Source organism: Ischnura elegans, chromosome 1, assembly GCF_921293095.1.
Source record: "Ischnura elegans chromosome 1, ioIscEleg1.1, whole genome shotgun sequence".
Lineage (NCBI taxonomy): Eukaryota > Metazoa > Arthropoda > Insecta > Odonata > Coenagrionidae > Ischnura > Ischnura elegans.
Window position 1 is genome coordinate 24,436,994 of NC_060246.1, and position 18,792 is coordinate 24,455,785.

At 38.3% G+C, this 18,792-nt stretch overlaps 1 protein-coding gene across 1 annotated transcript in view; it reads left to right on the top strand.

Annotated features, from left to right (window-relative positions):
* The window catches only part of LOC124157316 (solute carrier family 15 member 2-like), a 53,716-nt gene that overhangs the window by 7,306 nt on the left and 27,618 nt on the right, over positions 1 to 18,792 (top strand). The window contains exons 2-5 of the mRNA XM_046531944.1: positions 6,722 to 6,783; positions 9,028 to 9,106; positions 14,584 to 14,725; positions 16,696 to 16,782. Coding sequence (XP_046387900.1) covers positions 6,722 to 6,783; positions 9,028 to 9,106; positions 14,584 to 14,725; positions 16,696 to 16,782 — 370 coding nt within the window. The remainder of the gene's footprint in view (positions 1 to 6,721; positions 6,784 to 9,027; positions 9,107 to 14,583; positions 14,726 to 16,695; positions 16,783 to 18,792) is intronic.

Here is an 18,792-nt window from a genome sequence, read left to right on the forward strand (position 1 = left end):
ACATTGACAACCCCACGAGGGTCAATGCTTACTTTTTGGCTAAATTTTTGGTCATATCTCATTAATACATTAAAATAACCTATGGAACCCACAATGTAAACCTTATTTTCTTACTTCAACGGTAGGCTTCGCGAATTTATGAATGAACATCTTTTCAGAGGGAAAAATTATTATGAATCACCACGGTTACGTTCTACAATCAGCTCGGCTGAAAATAAAATTTTACGAGCGTAAACTAGTCATTGACCTGCACTAATACTGGTATTTAATTTTATTGTAGCCACCCGAAGTCTAAAAATTACAATAATAAAGTATTTAGGGGTTAGGTGGAAGAGGGGACTTTTTAGTCTCAACCTCACCCGAATAAAGACATTTTATTATTATTATTATTATTATTTTCAAGGATATCCCCACCAGTAAAGCGGCTGACAGATACAGAGTTTATACATTTATAGAAGTATCGCGAATGATGGAAAATTCAGATGACAATCGCCGGCGAAATATTAATACTTTTGGTAGCACTTTTCACTTAATGTAGTTCATTTTCAGAACAAAACTTAGCCTCCTCAAAATATCAGTCGGAGACTAAGTCCAAAAATTGTCAAACCAAGATGGCGGAACTTTGACCACGCCAAATACTCGGAAACGGCGCCTCCAGATATTTACAACCTCCTTGGTTACCCCTCACTTAGCCCTTCGCCCTATCCTAGATTCGCCACTGCCTTCGCATATGTTTGGGAAGCTCCCTCGGGTGCCGACGAGCGAAACGCAGCCGCGAGGCAAGACGCCATTCGTTCAAATGGGGGAGGTGGCATTATCAAACGGCGCAAGCAAGACAATCTATCATTGTTTGATAGCATCGATATAGAAGCGCAGCGACGAGCGATAATCGCCTTTCATTTCTCCTCCAGATAAAAAAAAGAGTACCGAGAAGATGAAAAAAAATTGTTTACAACGGATGGTCGAAGAAACTTGTAAACATCTGTCGCTCGCAATAGATACCGTTGTATCATTTACATCTCGTTAGTTTTTCTCGCGCAGCTGCCTGAGCTCGGGGCACGTGCAGCTAATGAGATGGGATGCGGAAATAGTTTAGGTTGACTATGCACATTTTCCGCAGGGCCTTGAGGGTTCGGAACTTAGCCGTCCGCTTGAGCTAACGTAAGTGGGGCTAAAGTTGAATGCATTCCATTAAAATTGAATTGAAACACAAGTAAGAGGATGAATCCCTGAATGGGGCATTGTAGGTGGGTGTAGTTCATCTACATGTATATACTTCCCCGAAAGCCGCCTCGATAGGCGTGAGAGGAGTTCGGCTTGTCATGGTCAGCGGAAAGCATCAAGGTGCTCCGGGCATCGAACGACTGGCCCCTCAACTCCATGCTCTGATCACTGAATTTAACACAATGGAACGACGTCACCCAATCTATATACGATGGTAGCCTTATAACCCTTATCTACACGCGTCCGCGAGGATTGCGCCAGTGCACGCTTGCGGCTTTTTTTTGCCGTGCTTTAATATTTTTGGTTTTCCTAAATATACATTAAAATCTTAGGGCATTTTAACGAATATGGATAACTCCTAATAATTAAAATCACTTTAAATATTTCTCTCTCTCATTTATAAAGAAAAATAAAGCATATTAATATGCTAATTTCTTGATAAATACTTTGAATATTTTCCTTAAGGAATTGCAGGCTATAATGTTCTTGGTCGAGGAAAAAGTACAGAAATAGAATGCCAATGTGTGCCACCAGTGATGCATGCGCAGTAAACGCTCTAGTTCGAAATTTCGAAACATGCGGCAAAATCCCCGCTTAGCGTGTAACTAAGGGTTAAATGTCGGGAATGAGGAGAACTATAAGAGGTACAATAACGCAATTTTTTTAACTGTTTTTCAAAGTACTCTCCACGATAGTCAATGCACTTTTGCATTTGATGGAACCAGTCGTTATAACATTTATTCCATTCCGAAGTAGGGGTAGTCAAAATGGCTGTTTTGTAGGCATCAACCGCTTCTTCAGACGTCTGAAAACGCTTTCCTCGTAGCATATTTGTTGAAGTTAATGAATTAATCAATTGCTAATTTAAATTAAAATAAATAAGCAAAAGGGTTGTCAAGGGACTAGAGTTGTTGATTAGTTACAGGATAAGTTCAATCAGTCAAAGAGACAACAACGACTTGTATAATTTGAGATTAATAAGATCATTATTTACATTAATACTGTGTCTAATAGTTATTTATGGAGCAAAAGAAGAATTGATTCCAATAATATGTTTGACTCTGGGGAATGTGAAAGAATCATTGGGGCTAAAGTTCTGGCTGTATGGAGGGTGATCAAGAATTTCGACGCTTTGTTGTTCCAAAAACGACCTTGTGACTCGAGCGGTGTGTGAGTTTGCACTGTCATGATGGAGCGTAATGCATCGATTTGGGTTATCTTTCCGAAGCTCGGCGATCATTTCCGGCAAACAAGTGGTCGTATATCATTGAGCATTCACTGTTCTTTGATTTTCAAGAGCAGTCGTTACTACATGCCCTAATTTGGCTACTACCATTTTCTTGAAAACTCTGGCGAACAACTTTTGTCGGTTTGAACTCACTTTGGAAGACCCATACTGAAGATTGGCGTTTTGATTCTGGCCTGTAGCTATATATCCATGATTCATCACCATTTACAATGTTGTGAACGTGCTTTGATGCTCCTGAGTTGAATCGTTGTAGAGTATTTTGACACCATTTGACTCGAGCTTCTTTCTGTTCTTCTGTGAGGAGGTGCGGTATCCAATGGGAAACCAATTTTTAGCACCTAGCTCATCGTGTAAGATCTTTTGAATTGAGGTCCCTGAGCTGTCCAATGATGCCTGAATCGCCTGTTGTATGTAACATGATGATCCTCCATAATCATGTTACGTACAACATCCACGTTTACTTTATTGACGGCGGTTTTTGGTCGCCCTTCACGCGGTTCGTCACTGAGGCTAATGCGTCCTCGTTGAAACTCTGCATACCAGCGAAAAACGGGTTTCTTTGATGGTGCTTCTTCGTAAAAAACAACGGAAAGTTCAGTAACGCATTCTTGCTGGGTGAGGCTTCGTCGAAATTTATAGAAAATTATGGTGCGGTACTGTTCATAACTTAATTCCATCTCGTATAGCGACTTGTGAACTTGGACACGGCACCGTTTTAAAACTATCATGCAAATCTTAATGAAACTTTGCAAGGCCATTAACCAACTCAAAAAGTTGTTTACAAACACCATTTATAGTTGCTAGGTGATAATGAACGTTCTATTCCCGATACTTAAAAGGCTACCCTCGTAAATGTATATTAACTTTGGAGCATGTCAATCTGTCTGCATTTTGCTCAGTCACACTTTGGGGTCTATCTCAGTCGTACCAATTGATGATGGGATGGAGTTTAGTGCATTCGACACAAAATCTCTGCACTCACACTTTAGACTAGGTCACAGCGCTGTAGCTTGTCACTGCGTAAAGCTGTGGGCAAAAAACGTGAAATTACGGACTAAAAACAGACTGCCCACAAACGGTAGCAAGCCAAAACTAATTCCCGTCTCTCCATTGCAGTGGTTTTTATTTGTAAAACTCTATCGCCCAGCAACAGGTCCAACACTATGACTGGCAACAGCGCCACAACAATAGATTTATGCTTTTCTGTCGGACCTGGAAATATAGTGCTGTTCTACTATGATTTTCTCAGTGTAGCTCTGAAAGATATCTGTTCTCAATTTGTTCCAGCAGTATAAGCATAGAGCGTAGCATTTCGAGTCTCTAGCTTTTAACTGACCGCAGTTATTCCGATCGGTTTTCATTTTGAGTGGTTGTCAACATGATCGGATTTTTTGAAATGATTGAATTTTTTTATTCCGACGACGAGATGAGCCCTCGTAGTGAGCCGAAGGAAAGAAAATTTAAACACATCTGATGACGACCAGGCTGCTTGTGTTGCTTTGTCGGAATTTGTCTTGCCGGACATTTTCATTCTGACGCCAACTCACTACGGGATGCAAATTTTCAAACACAACAAACTCCGATCGCGTTGACAACCACTCGGAATGAACCCGTCGCCGGAATAATTCCTATCGGTCTCCAGGGTCTATCTAACGTAGCTCCTACGAGATAGCGTAGCGGGAATAGGTGGGAGAAAACGGACGGAATTTTCAAGAATGAAGGAGAAATACGTGAGATCAATGCAAACCATAATAATCCCCGAGCCATTAATCGTCCGGAAAATATTTCATCCCCTCCAAGTCTTCGGAAAGGGCGGAATTCCACAGCATCCCCTAAAATTCCAAAAGTACTTTTTTTTAGGTCAAATATGGTCAAATTTTCTCAGCCTCTATGTAATTAATGACCGAAATATTTCCAGAGGTGTGGGTCTATTAATAAAATACTTCATTTTGCCAATATTTCAAACAGGTAACGTTCTTCCTCAGGGCTTTTTAATGCATTGTATTGAAACTGATTGAAGATGACTCGGAAATTCAGCATGAGCATTGTTGCAGAAATAGAAAAAATATGCATATGATAAAGAGCGTAAAAAAACAATTTTGAGCTGTACAAAAATGCACATACCTTATTTAAATTTGGTAGAAATATTTGCTTTTTAGTTGCTATTAGGTACATTGTTACTTTAAATTTTTGATTTTCAAATAATTGAAGCAACATTGTTTTACAATACGGAAAAACACGTCTCCATAGTCACTGACCTTCATACGATTAAAATGGAAAGAGATCTACGATAATTTGAATGCAGATTAACAAACAGATATTTTGAAGGGTATTTGATAAGGATGAAGCTCCGACAACGACAAGATAGAAAAAAAATTTGCTTGCAAAAGCTTGAAGGGCTTGATAATAATTCGCCTCTTTCCGAAGCGCTGTATTTGCCCGCTATCATCAATTTAAGATATTATTTGAATGGAATTCGAAAGGAAATAACATTCTAATTTAAAAAATTCAAACAAAAAATTCATATTAGCAATGGTGGAGCATAATGATGTGGGAAAGAAACTACATGGCTACTAGCTTCGCAACTTAATCGCTTTGTGTTCATTTTTTCCATAAAAATTTTTGCACCAAGGCTAATTGCCGAGACAAAGGAAGAATTCCATAAAATTGTTAACGTTTCCACCAAGAATTCGCCACGTTTGGTTTGAAATTGTTCGGGGAACCGAAGCACAAAAAGCAAGAAGATATTTGCGAGGAAGAAACGACGGTAGCAAATGAGAAGCCATGCCGAGGTCGAGTCATTTTTTCGAACAACATGAATAGTAATTGATAAAAAAAATATCTTCACGGATAGCATTTTACTTCCTTCTTTTTCAGAAATCCTTAATCAAGGCAGCACTTGCGATAACACCATATCTGTCTCACTATCTTTTCCTTGTAGTTATAATCTCTCGTGAAAGATAAATTGGCAATCAGCATTTATGAAACGAATCCCCTCACTATTCATGAGGCATTCAATGATAACCTCGATGCATTAGTTACTCACGGGACTTTGATTAAGTACTGTCGATGATAAGCCAAGGTGATTGTAAGGGTCACTTGAAGGCAATAATGGAACGTTCTACAAAGTTTCATGCAAGTTGAAAACTATTCGAAGTCAGCTGCAGTATATTTTGAAATTTAAAAATAATTAAATGTACTATTATTATTATTGAAGTATTCTGCCGATTAAGGTAGGTTTGTATGGAGTATTTTAGAAGTATTCCGGCAGTATCCCCCCCTCCCTTCATGGAATTCCCTCTTCAATTCACAAGAAAGCCTACTTTCTTTAATTTTCACATTAAAATCGTACTCTTTTCCTTCCTCTCCCTCGTTTACCCAACATTTTTCTCTCTAGCACTGTTTTCAATAACCTCTCCCCGCTCAGTACTCGCTCCATGCATACCTTTGGTCTCCTCCTTATCTCATCTAGAAAGCTGACTCGCCTCACCCACCATGTCCAGCACTTCATATTTCCCCTTCTTCTATGTCCACTTCTAATCTTTTTCATTGCCCTAGCCACACACATTTTGATTTCCTCAAGTCATTTCTCGTCCTCCCTCCCAAGTGTCCATGTTCCCCCACCGTAAAGCAATGCATTCCAGATCAGACTCATCACTAGCCTTTTATTTCAACTCTAAAATAACGATCCTCTCGTAAGTACGTCGTGGCGGAAAATAGGGATATAAAAAAATGTTATTTTTATTGTGATTTAACCATCCATTAACCATTTTACCACCATTTATCCTTATTTTGACTGTATTTTCGAATTCAATCCATGTTTTGCGGCTATAAACGAAGGTTAAAGCGGAAATAAAATGCCTTGTCATGCAAAAAAGGTAGTATTATATCAGGGATATCGAATGTAATGGCTGTGATAAAATTTTCTACGAGAATCAAAAAACAACTTTAACACAGTGGCCTGAAAATGAAAAAGAAACTTACCTTCCTAAGGTTTAATTAATCTAAAAAGTATACTGACACATAAATATTTACATCAGAGATTATAAGAAAAAGATATTTTTTTCTAACATTCATTTCCAGTACAGAGAATAAAATGCGTTGTACAGAATGTCATGTCTTTTAAAGAACGGTGAACTTAGATGAACCATTGTAGGATCGACACGTTATCATTCAACTTTTAACAAAAATATAATTAATGAGAAAGTAATGGAGTTTCATGCAACTAATACTACTTATTTCTTTTAGATGGAACCATTATGAAATATGACAAAATGAAGTTTGAAGACGGGACGGAGAGCCAAAAAAAGGTAATGAATGGTAAATAAGGTAGATGTATATGAATGGAACGAAATAAGTATTCATAAAAACTGAAAGAATAATATCAAAGTTTACCCTTCGAGAAATTGACACAAAAATACAGAATTTGGACGAAAGCGGACTATGCTATTGGATCAATTAAAGAAAAATGTGGGACAAAATTGGAAAAAAAAACAACATAAGTAGGTGTTCTACTTAGTAAAAATGAGTATTCTGCCATTAAAACTAATTAGATATATTTCCCATTAAAACGTCTATAACATTGAAAATATTATAAATAATATTTTGACAACCATGTTTTGGTTGTAAACCAATTAAATTTTCTTTTCGAGTTTCATTCCTTATTATAATGAGACTCCTGGTCGTTTTGGAGCGTCCAAGTTGAAAGCCTGGAATGAATACACAAAGGAAACTAAACCACGACTAAAAATTGCATTGAAATGGAGCATTCTCTTAAAAATTGATACATTGGTGCCACTATTACCACCACAATTGACGAGCTGGTAAACGAGAGGATCAAAATTGATGACTGAGGCGCAGTTTTAGAACGGAGGTAGAGGTCAAGATACAAATGGCATGAATTAGTGAAGGGAATATAGGAAGCTACCCAAGATGATGCTGAGTGTGTAGTTGAATGGAATATAGAGAGCTATAGATGTGAAGTGTAAAATGAGTAGCACTAATTGAACACGACGCAAGGCAAGGTAGTCACACGAAAATCGACGTCGAACACAATATACTAGGCAGAAGTAGTCAATAGCCGGAAAAAATGAAGAATGAATCACTCTGAAGATTATAAACCGTATCACCATGATGACGAGAAAAAAATTAATTACAAAAATATTTTTCTGCTAATTTGAGAATATAATTTGTTTTTGGACCATTCAAATGGTTGCCAGCAGTAGGAGTTAGTCAATTTCTTATCAAAACTTTTTAATTATCTATAGAAAAACGTTGCACCGAAATCACATTCAATATTAAATCCAGAGAAAATTAGTGTGGCCTTAAGATAAAGTACGTAACTTATAATTGAAGTATACTCAAATTTGTGAGGCAGAACTGCAACGAGGGATCTTAAAAATCTTCAGCGGTCAATATACAACGCTAAAATTAAATAAGTTTAGAAGGCTTGAAGTCCCCTCATAATTAAAGCAGCAATAATTTCTCGCACATATAATGCCAATGCTGACTGATTCTATAATTGACTTTCGATTGTATATTTTTGGTAAACAAAGCAATAAGGACGTCATCTATCATAACTCACCAACCAACTGAGCATTACACTGTGAATGAAGCAATGCGAATCACGAGGGTATCCACTTATGTACCAAGAGAGATAAGGTAAAACTTTTGTAGGAAAAATATTACGAAATCCTACCTAGTTTCCAGTAGCGAATTTACTTGAGCTACCAATTTCTATAACGGGAATCAATTGTAAATAATAACTTTAGTCGAAGCATTGTAATATTAGAGAGGAATTAAAATGAGTAATTTAGATTGAAAAGACTAACTGATATGAAAATCAAATAATAAAGAATATGGAAGTGCAGTGACTGCGATGACAACTAATCAAGGAGTGAAGTTGATGAATAAAACAATAAATCAGGAAATATGGGTCTAGACTCGTATAATATAATAATATAGACGGCAATGGGCAGAATGGCGCGGTCGCAGGTGCCAACTGTTTTGCCAGTGGTTCTGTAATTTTGAAAATTTTAGACACTTTTGTCTCTGAAGTTTGGCTCAAAGATGAGAAAAAGAGATCATTTGACCTAAAAGCCCCTAAACTCAAGAAGAGCAATCAACCTCCACCCCCAGAACCTTCCATGAAATCAAAGAGGTAAAGCTCGAGCTTGAATTTTTAAGAACGGTGAGGAATATTTTGTTCCGAATTCTACAACATTCCAGCTAATTTTAAAATGATATAAAAATATACTTCAAGAAAATATGTACCTTTTATTATATACTGATAACTCACTGCCTCCATGAAAAATTGAGATCGGGTTACTCGGGCCATTCTCCTTCATTCCAACACTTTGCCCTATAAATCGTGGAAGTATCACTCCCGTCAAGTGACGGCTGCCATCGTAAATGTGTGTTAAACCAAACGCTTAATCTTATGATTGACTAATATCGCAAATTTTTTGCCACAAATATTAGAAAAATTTCCCCATGAAAAAAAATGAAAATGTTTGTCTCTGTCAACAACTGATAATTAATATTTTATCTTACAGCCCACTAAATACCCAAGATCAGTCTTTTTCATCGTCAGCAACGAATTCTGCGAACGATTCACTTTCTATGGGATCCGAAGTAAGTATTACTCAAAAAATCCACCTAAAGATAATCGCTTGCTACTCAAAACAAGTGAAAGTATGCCGTTCAATTATTAGCCTTCATTGTTGAAACATATCAGTAAAATAATGAAACCTTCACATCAATACCTAAGAAATCTGTATAGTGATCCTCAACTATCTCTCTTTAAATTCAAAATAGACTGAAAATGTTTGTTTTGTTCTTGCTATCTTCCTGAAATATTTTAATGATCACATCACTTTAAGTACAACTTGTTTGGATTAAACAAGAGAACTTGCTGAACGATGTCTGTATTTCGCGGATTTGTCCGGGAAAACACGACTCCAAATAAATTGAAATAAATATTATTAAGAGTTGTCACACTTTTTTCTTTGGAAATTTGATTAATTTTGGTTCATTTATGAAACTACTTACTAAATAATTTTATTTTATAATTGGATAAATTGAGACTTATGTCGCTATTGCGAGACATAAATTTATACAAACTTGCAAACTGATGGAATTGGACATCTAGACACAGAGCAATTATATTTTGACCTGAATATTAGTGCTTCAGGCAATGGTTGATTTTTTGTGTAATGGGATAGCGAGCACTATTGATGACAATGAATACGGTTGCCCAAATGCCACTCGCCAATATTCTGTCGGTCGCCTTTGCGCATGGAAAGAGCAGTCGTAAATCCTAGTCTCAGAATGCGTCATCCAGCGCAGCTGGCGAGGCTCTCCTGATCCCAGAACTGTATTGGACGAGGAGAAAAATTTTCCCACACTGCGAGTAAAACACTCCCGCGTTGCTCTTTAAGCGATTCAAATAACCTCATCAGTCCCTGAATTTGATGGATGCGTCGTATATGAGCGAAGGTTTTCTTGGGTAGAGAAATAGTTGGTTTCCTATGGAGCTCAAATGTCGAAGCCAAGAGTGAGGTCGCACAACTTTACAGAAACTTATTCTTGCTTAGACCTTTGATTAGTTCACCATATCTGCATAATATGTAAATGATTAGTTAGTGAAGCTTTTAGCTTCATTTCATGGACACTATTCTTCATCAAATGCTATATACATACTAGCTAGAGATGATTAATTGTCGGCTTCGGTGGCGGCGGGGAAAACTCCTCGTCTTTCTTACCGGGTCGCGGGTTCGAGTCCCGCCTGGATAGGTAACCACTAACCAGGGCGTGGATGTGTGTGAATGTCTATCAATAGCTGTATCTGAAATCCCCGATGTAAAGGTCTCATTGCGTTGTTTTCGGGGGTCATGGAGATTTTCCCCATTATTTAGCAATACCGTTGGATGATAGATTAGATACCGTTCAATCAGTTACCTTTATATCAGGTCAAGTAAATCGTACAAGAGAGATACACTGAAAACTTGCTTTCTTTAACCGACAGCTGAAGTTATTCGCACAGCTAAGAATACGTTGAGTAGTCCGTTGGGAATGACTATCTGAAATGAGAGTTGACTGGGAAAAACCAGAAGTCAATGATAGCTTACTCCACATGATAAAAGATCAATGAGGAATCAAGACTTAAAACTAAGTACTTGCAGTTTTATCTGACTAAGCATAAAACAAGGAATGACCGTATTGCCACAGGCGTTTCTGACGCTGTCGGGATTAAAACTCGTGCTCTTGCGGTGAGAATTCATCAATCTGAACTATTCAAGCCAATCTAGACGACACTCCTCTTAACTTTTAGACGTTCCGGCTGCTAATTTCTAAGCCCAACTGAAAAATCCAGCCATTTTTACTAAAGTCGCAATTTTTTTAAAACATTGGCATCAAAAATTTATTTACATCGATGTGTATTTCAATAAAAATGGACTTTGCTCTTCTTTATGAATGAGTTGAATAACATTTATTGCTAACTTTTAAATATATATTTTATAATGAAAACCTACTGATTTTGAAAAATAAAAAAATGCAACAAATTATGTACCGCCATAAAATGCATTATATTTTTACTACGCTCAATTTGAACTATTTAAACCATGGAAATCGTACGAAAGCATTGTTCCAAGCAAATCATTCAAAATCCTGGATGACACTGCACACTCAACGAACAGTTCTTTCCTCCAAAGAATTTTCACACAAAGTAGGCTGATAAAAAGGGTGCCGGTAACCACAGAGGACTTCTCGTCCTCAGGACATTAAAAGAACTCTTTTTCCATCGAGCAGTTGATTTTTGAAATCAGAACCACCAAGCAGTAAACTGGAAAAGTAATATGGGCGAAATATTACAGCTTCACGCATATGAAGTCAATAAAATAGAAAGACGTAACATTACGTCCATGGCAATCTTCAGAAAGATTAACACGACGTAATATTACGCCCATGGCGCGCAAAGTGTTAAAGATAGCCGAGATCAGCATGCGAGAAAGCAAGGCTTTATGATTGGTAGTGGTCAAAGGACTTCCATACATTTTCGAAGAAAAGCATCGGTATCAACTTCTCAGTTAAGCAATCAAAATACAAGCACGATGTTCATAGAGATACTGGGCTTCACTAAACCAGATTTGACACGAGCACAATAGAAGATAAGACAAGAAAATATCGGCGAAAGAATCCAATTTCACAAGAGAAGAGTCCGGCGATTGCGCGATGAAAAACTATTGAATCCGAGATGCTCGCATGACCAAAGATGTATGCGCTGATAAATGTCAATGCAAGTCACAGTTAATTGACCAATTTGAATGCAGACGAAATAGAGGCGTTCAATTGATTGCCTTATCATGCGGAGGGAGATATGTATATTATTCGTGATAAAGCAGCATGAATTCTTCCAAAATTTGAAAATTTTATAAAGTCTAGAGACTCATTTATTTTGGGCCAACACCATCAAAACACTTGCTGTTTGATACAATCCTCAAGAGAGTTTCCAACATTTTTCCAGCCGATTGCTGCACTTTTTATCGAAGGCGATGTATTGCATTGGCGTTCGAATGCCCTGATTAAAATTAGATATTCGTCCCTAGCTGCATGCCTATTCTGCGTCCAAACAAAATGAGCACTACTTAGATTTCAGCTTTTCCTATTCATCTCAACCGTGTACCCTTGCAGGACGATTACAAATATTTTCATCTCACGCATACCTAAATCACAAATCAAATGAGATTATTAAACTTTTCACGCTGTAAATTTCGCATAAATATGTTCCTTAACATTTTAGCATTGATATTTTATTCATTCTTGCGAACGAGGGGAAAACTCAAACTCGCAAAAAAATTAGGCCATCCCATCAATTACTCCTTTTGAATGAATTCCTTGCTTATAACTACTCGAAAGAATAATTAATTTCACTAACCTATAAAATAATGATTATAGAAACGTCATATTTGGTATTATTTGTGTGATTTACAAACTAATTTCTAGTCAAGTAATTACCATAATTATTAAATTAAATTAAGTATTTAAGCATATAAATTGAGATTTGAGGGTGCCAATTGATTAGAATAGGCTTTTCATTGACATTTTTACTAATTAATCCCGCTTGGCCGCCTTCTCGCATTGAATTTGCCTCATTTCATTCAGCAGAAAGCGTGTTTCCTTTCTGTATTCCACCCGTGTGCCGTGTCCGTTCTCTCTCTTTCTCTCTCTACCGCTTCCGTTCGCTAACCGGAAACCCCTTCCTCTTTCGCTGATTTGTTTCGGCACCCCCCTCACCGCTCACCACTCGCACCATTCACACACCCTCTCCCCCTCCCCCAATTACCCCTCCTCAACCACCGCTGACTCGCACCTCGTCCTCTAAGACCACCTCAATTTCTTCATTCACCTCCACACACACACACACACACACCTCGAACGATTCCAATAAAATACACTACAATTATTCCCACAATGAAAATAATATGAAGTACTTGTCTATTTTCACACTTATATATTCCGATCAATCCCAGTTTCGGCACATAATGCCATTTTCAAGGTATGGCCTTTCAAAATGACATGTGAAACTTGAAAATGGCATTATAAGCCGAAATCTGGGTCTATTGGGATAATAAAGCGTATAAATACTCAAGTATTTTTCATTATGTTAAATATCAAACATATGCTCTGAATTACGCGGGAAACTATATTTTTTTTACAAAATATTTCCGCTTTTATGGATCGTAACTTTGTGTAGCACTATTTAAAAACCATTCCCATTCAATTTTGCCATCAGAGGGTATCGCACTGATATATTTTTTAAATTTGCTATATCGGCCAAAAAATAATTCTCAGCAGCAAAATCAGGGACAGAAAAATGAGTATTTTGATTATTGTGACCAGAATATACATTTAATTGATGGTTGAGTTATATTTTTAATCGATTTAATGGTTATTAACCGCTCATTTTCCAATCTATAGAATATTCAAATGTTAGCTTGTTGCGATTGAATTAAATTATTTATTTTTATCAATTAAACAGGTGATTGGATGCACCTTTCAATCGACCAAGTTATTTATTAGTACATTAAGAAAAAATTTGCTCGTACCTGATCTGGCTACGTATCCTTGGAATATTATGGGTGGAAGCCCTTACAAAATTATCAGTTTATTGAAGAGAAGAATTCCGGATAGGAAATGATCTGTGTTTGTCGGAAAGCAATTTCCTGATTCATCCTTAGAAAACATGAACCAAACAGCAAAGTCTGGTTTAAGAATTCCTAGTCCGATGACCCAACATGAATTTATGCTATCAAGGTTGGAATCTTTCGAAATGTGGTGAATGATGAAGATCAAATGGATATATCTATATACGAATGTTAAAGAAGAATGATGAAGATCAAATGGATGTATCGTGTGAGTATTGCGGATGTTCTAAGAATATTAGGAGAGAGGAGAAGTCTTTTGAAGACCTTGGGTAGGAGACATGACAATTTAATTGGTGACATAATGAGACACAAGGGTCTAGTGAAAATGATCGCCGATGGACAGGTGGAAGGGAAGGACGAATAGGGTATAATATAGATGAGAAACATAGAGCATAGGTGATCAACGATGTAAAGCAGAAGACTTATGCGGGTGTTAAAAGCAAGGGGACTGCATAGAGGAGGCTCAAATAGAAAGTTGATTTCTGTTCCCACTTCGGTCGCATTTTAATCTGTTTTCAAAATTGTCCGCGGCGCGGAGATGAGTGCGATGAAATTTTGCATTATAAAGTTTTTAATTACGAGGAATAGCATTATAAAGTCATGAGCTTGGTTGGTTACATCATCATGTGCATAAATTTCGATTAACACCCCTAATCATAACTTATTTCCCCGTGAAACTCGGATCAATTTGTCTGTCAGCGACACGAGTGGCGACTTTTGTAAACGTGGATTCAAATGCGCGGTGGGTGACAACACATTTAAAGGAAGACTAGAGGATCCTCTTTTGCAATAATCGTGGTTAAAAGTTTGGACGATAGGAGAACTGAGTGGAAGGCAACGTCAAACCAATTGATGCCTGTTGATGATGATGATGAATAAAAATTTTGTATTTAATCTCCGCAGCTATATTGGCGATATACCTGAGCAACATCCTCAGCTTCTCGGAGAACGATGCGACCGTCATCTACCACGCCTTCGTCCTGGTCACATACTTCACCCCTCTCCTAGGCGCCATGATAGCTGACAGCCTTCTCGGACGCTTCAGGTACGACGACTCAACATCCAACCCTGTGTGTAATATTTCAATCCTGCCGCGACGGTGACATCCGTAAGAACTTCCTTGAGAATTGTCATTTTTTCCCACGGCAATTCATTTGAATTTCACCACTCGACAGAATTGAAGTATCACACATTACATCCGTGCGCGCTTAAGCGCACGTATGAGGGTCATGTCATTGAAGTCCCCTCTCACTCACGTTGCCATCTTGGATGGACCTCAACGGCCCAGCATCTAGAACCATGAACCTCGATGCCAGTGGCGTAACTAGGAATATGCTTTGGAGGGGGCATGGGATGGCCTGGGGTGGCAACCCCCCCTCCAGAGGCAACGAGGGGTCCGGGAAAATTTTTGAAAATTTACACGCCTGGATATAAATTTTTCATCATTTTGGCACTAAAAATTTAGCCTAAAGGAGATGAAGTTAATAATTTGCAAAACTAGACAATAGTTTAAAATAACTTTTTCATTTCTCTGAGGCTTTGGGGGGGGGGGGGAATCCATCCCCTCATCCCCCCCATAGTTACGCTACTGCTCGGTGCAAATGCAAAGGGAATTCAGGAACCTGGATAGTGTAGTGGTTTGCGCAGTAGCCCGGAAAGCCAAAGGTCCGTGGTTCCATTCCCCGTCCTAGGGAATTTTTTCTCATCGAATAATGTTGGTGATAAGAAGCCTGCAAGCGGTCGCGAAAACGAACTCTTTGTGGCCACCTTGTTGAGAGTGTGCGATATATATAGAGAAATAGAGGGGGGAGGGTACATCCTGAACGTTCCCCTCTGCTTTTCGCGGATATATCCGAAGGTGTCTAACTACCTCAGAGATCTAATGCCGGCAAACTGAGGCGTTCATTCGCGTTACCGCCAAGCAGTTCACAGGCAGAAAAGCATTCGTTCCAAGGAAAACCGTTTCGCGGGCTCTTTTACTCCACGTTTCTTACTGAAGGTGTTATTGCGGCGGCAGAGAGTCGAACGCCGGGTAGAAATACGAATTCCGGGCGAACGATCACGGTTGGCCTTAATCCGGTTGTCTCCGAACACGAACTCATACGGCCAAGGGGAAAGGGTACAAGGAGGGTTCGGGTTTTGCATTCACTTGCAGGCCACTAGTTGGTAGACCCTCCCCTGGATCACCAACGAGTTTGCCCCTCCTTAACTGTCGACGCTGACGATTTTTGGTCAGTAAACTATCCTGACATCCTCCAAAAGAAAAATCACAGCAATTAGTGGACTTATCAGCGCAGAAGCTGTCACCAAAGACTGATAATAAATTCTTAAAACCTCTTAAATTCCCCCCGAATAAAATAGTGATAATTTTTATGATGTATAAATTCAACGTAATAATATTATGCATCTTCGACCTATGAAAATGAGACAAAGCCTGACTTATTTTTCCAAATTACAGCGTCTCGACCATTCAGGTGCGTTCGATTTCACCTAAAATGAAATCTTAAGAACAGTTGAAAACTTGCAACATCCTCGTTACAAATTTAATAGCTAGCGGATCGAGCACTTCACCGTTGGGACCGATATTTTCTCTATAAATTTCAGCACATTTTTGTTAACAAGAGCTTTTTAATTTCTCAGTTCAGAATGAAATTTGGGCATTCAGAAAACACTTTGATTGATTTGATCTGAGGTTTGCGCTGCGTTTCTTCATATGAGTCTTGGCTTCGGGGCGTTCCTCCGCGTTCAGATGTCCATAAGTGAGGACAGTTTTTCCAGCCATCCTGCTGGCCTGCTGTCTGGCTTCTGACCTGAAGACGCCAGACGCTGGAGAAACTGTCCTCACTTATGTGACATCTGAACTTTGATTGGTGTTGCATTGCTGAATGGGAACGTCCATTAGTTTTATGAACAAATAAATCAGATCCGCTCTTTAATTTTCATTCCTCGGTTTTCATAACGTCATGGTCTTGCTAACCTGTTAGATAACACCATGAATTTCCATTCCAATTACAGGACCATCTTCTACGTCTCCATCATTTACATCATTGGTAACATAGTGATGTCAGTTGGGGCGACGCCTGATCTCCGAAGTGCGGCAACGTGAGTATATTGGCCATTGAGCTTATATCGGGTAATTTAAACTTTAAGTTTGGAATAACCTCAGAACATAACGAAAGAAACACTTACACGTGTGAGACTTGTTACACGAGAATAAAAATACAATCAAACATCAATAAACGAGAAGTAGACAAGTAAGAAGTGAGAATTTAGAAACTTCTAGGAGTGAGAGATTTTTTGGCCGACTTAAGATAGGGAAATAAGTGATCGCCTGCCGACTCAAAATGGAATGACAGGAAAACTATGTCGCATTCAAACATTGGATTTGTATAATTTTAGATGACGTTGAATTGAAGGTAACACATTCTTCATGACCCTATAAATTCCTAACACACACTTTGACGGAAGTTAATAGAGAAAGACGGTGGTATATTTTTTCGAAGAAAATTTCTAAAGTTTACATTGTTGGATCTTCAAATCCAGTGAATCGAGATAAGCTGTTGTATATAGTCGTTTCAAAAATGTAACAATATATTTTTGATAAGATAAACGAGATCAAAAAACATATTAATAATACGTGAAGAGAATATCAAAATAATTCAACTGATAGCTTTAAATAAACGTTGTATATAATTTAAAGTTTATAGATAATAGGGTGGTTTCCTATGTTTTTATTGCGTAAATCGAAAGATTATTACTCCTGGAGTACATATTTTACGCTTTTAGATTTTTATATGACGATATCTTTTTTTCGCGATCAAATAAAAAGCGAAAACTTTCTAGCGCGCGAAAACGCGACGGCTAAGTATGAATGCTGGGAAAAGCACTTGTGTCATTCTGGTTCCCGCTTCGGTCGTGTGAGGTGACCTTGGGGCGAGGATATTGTGTGACGCTGCGATGCTGGCTGCTAGCAGGTAGCAGAGTACCCTGCTAGCAGGTAGCGCTTGGCTTAAGTAAGGATAATTAATACCCTATCAAACGAAGGTAACTTTCCGACCATAGGCTATTTTAATAGGTGATTATTAAGAGATGTTTCCCTGAGATCTGTGCCTCATGCATGCATTGGTAACCTCAGACGATGTAAAACTCCTATCTACTCGTATAAAATCTAGGTCCTTGTGACGTCACGTGGAGTGACATCACATGGACGCCAATCTGGCCTTTTTCAAATGAGGTTCAAATTGGCAATTAACATTCGTCTAAACTGGGATTTCAAAAACCAAGTAATTTGTATATTATGTATACACTAATGGTGGGTAACGAATAGCAATCAATGCCTTTCGTTTTCTTTGATAAAGGATAATACCCTATTAGATACATAATAAGTATATAATTTTGGATTACCTACACTCTCTTCCCCTCACTTCCTTATTTGTATCTCTATAAATCCTGAATCATATGATCATTTGTTCCTTCCCTCTTAGTGATCACTAGAGCGATCGCTTTTCGCGACCGGAAAAGTGATCGCTTGAGTGATCATTTTTCTGAATCACACGGTCCCTCCCGTTGACGCTTCTCGCATCATTTCCGAAAGCTCGCAGCTTTATTTATTTAGTTTTCACATTATTACACATAACTTTCACATTATTATTCACATTATTATTCACATTATTTATACATTACTTTATTTATTTATCAGAGCTCGTTGTCATAGGACCCGCATCACGAAAATATATAACGTGTTTAAGTTTACGTATGTCGTTCCCATGATTGTCAAACGTTGAGCTGCAATCGCTCCATATGGGCATGCGTTCTGATTGGCTGTTATGGTGTTTCAGTGACGGTTTCAGCGACGGAAAAAGGGACCAGACTAGTGATGAAAAAGAATGATGGGAATCCTCATCATACGAGTGATTGCGGAAATAATTGCGCGCGACGATCATTTCCGAGTGATCACTCGAAAATGACGAAAAAAAAGATTGCGTGATTCAGGCTTAAGTGAGATAGCTCACTCCGGAACCTTTGTAAGAGAGAAACCTCTTTAAGCGAGAAACAATGCCGGTCCCTTGAACTTCCACTTATCAAAGTTCGACTTTAGTTTATGTACAGTCA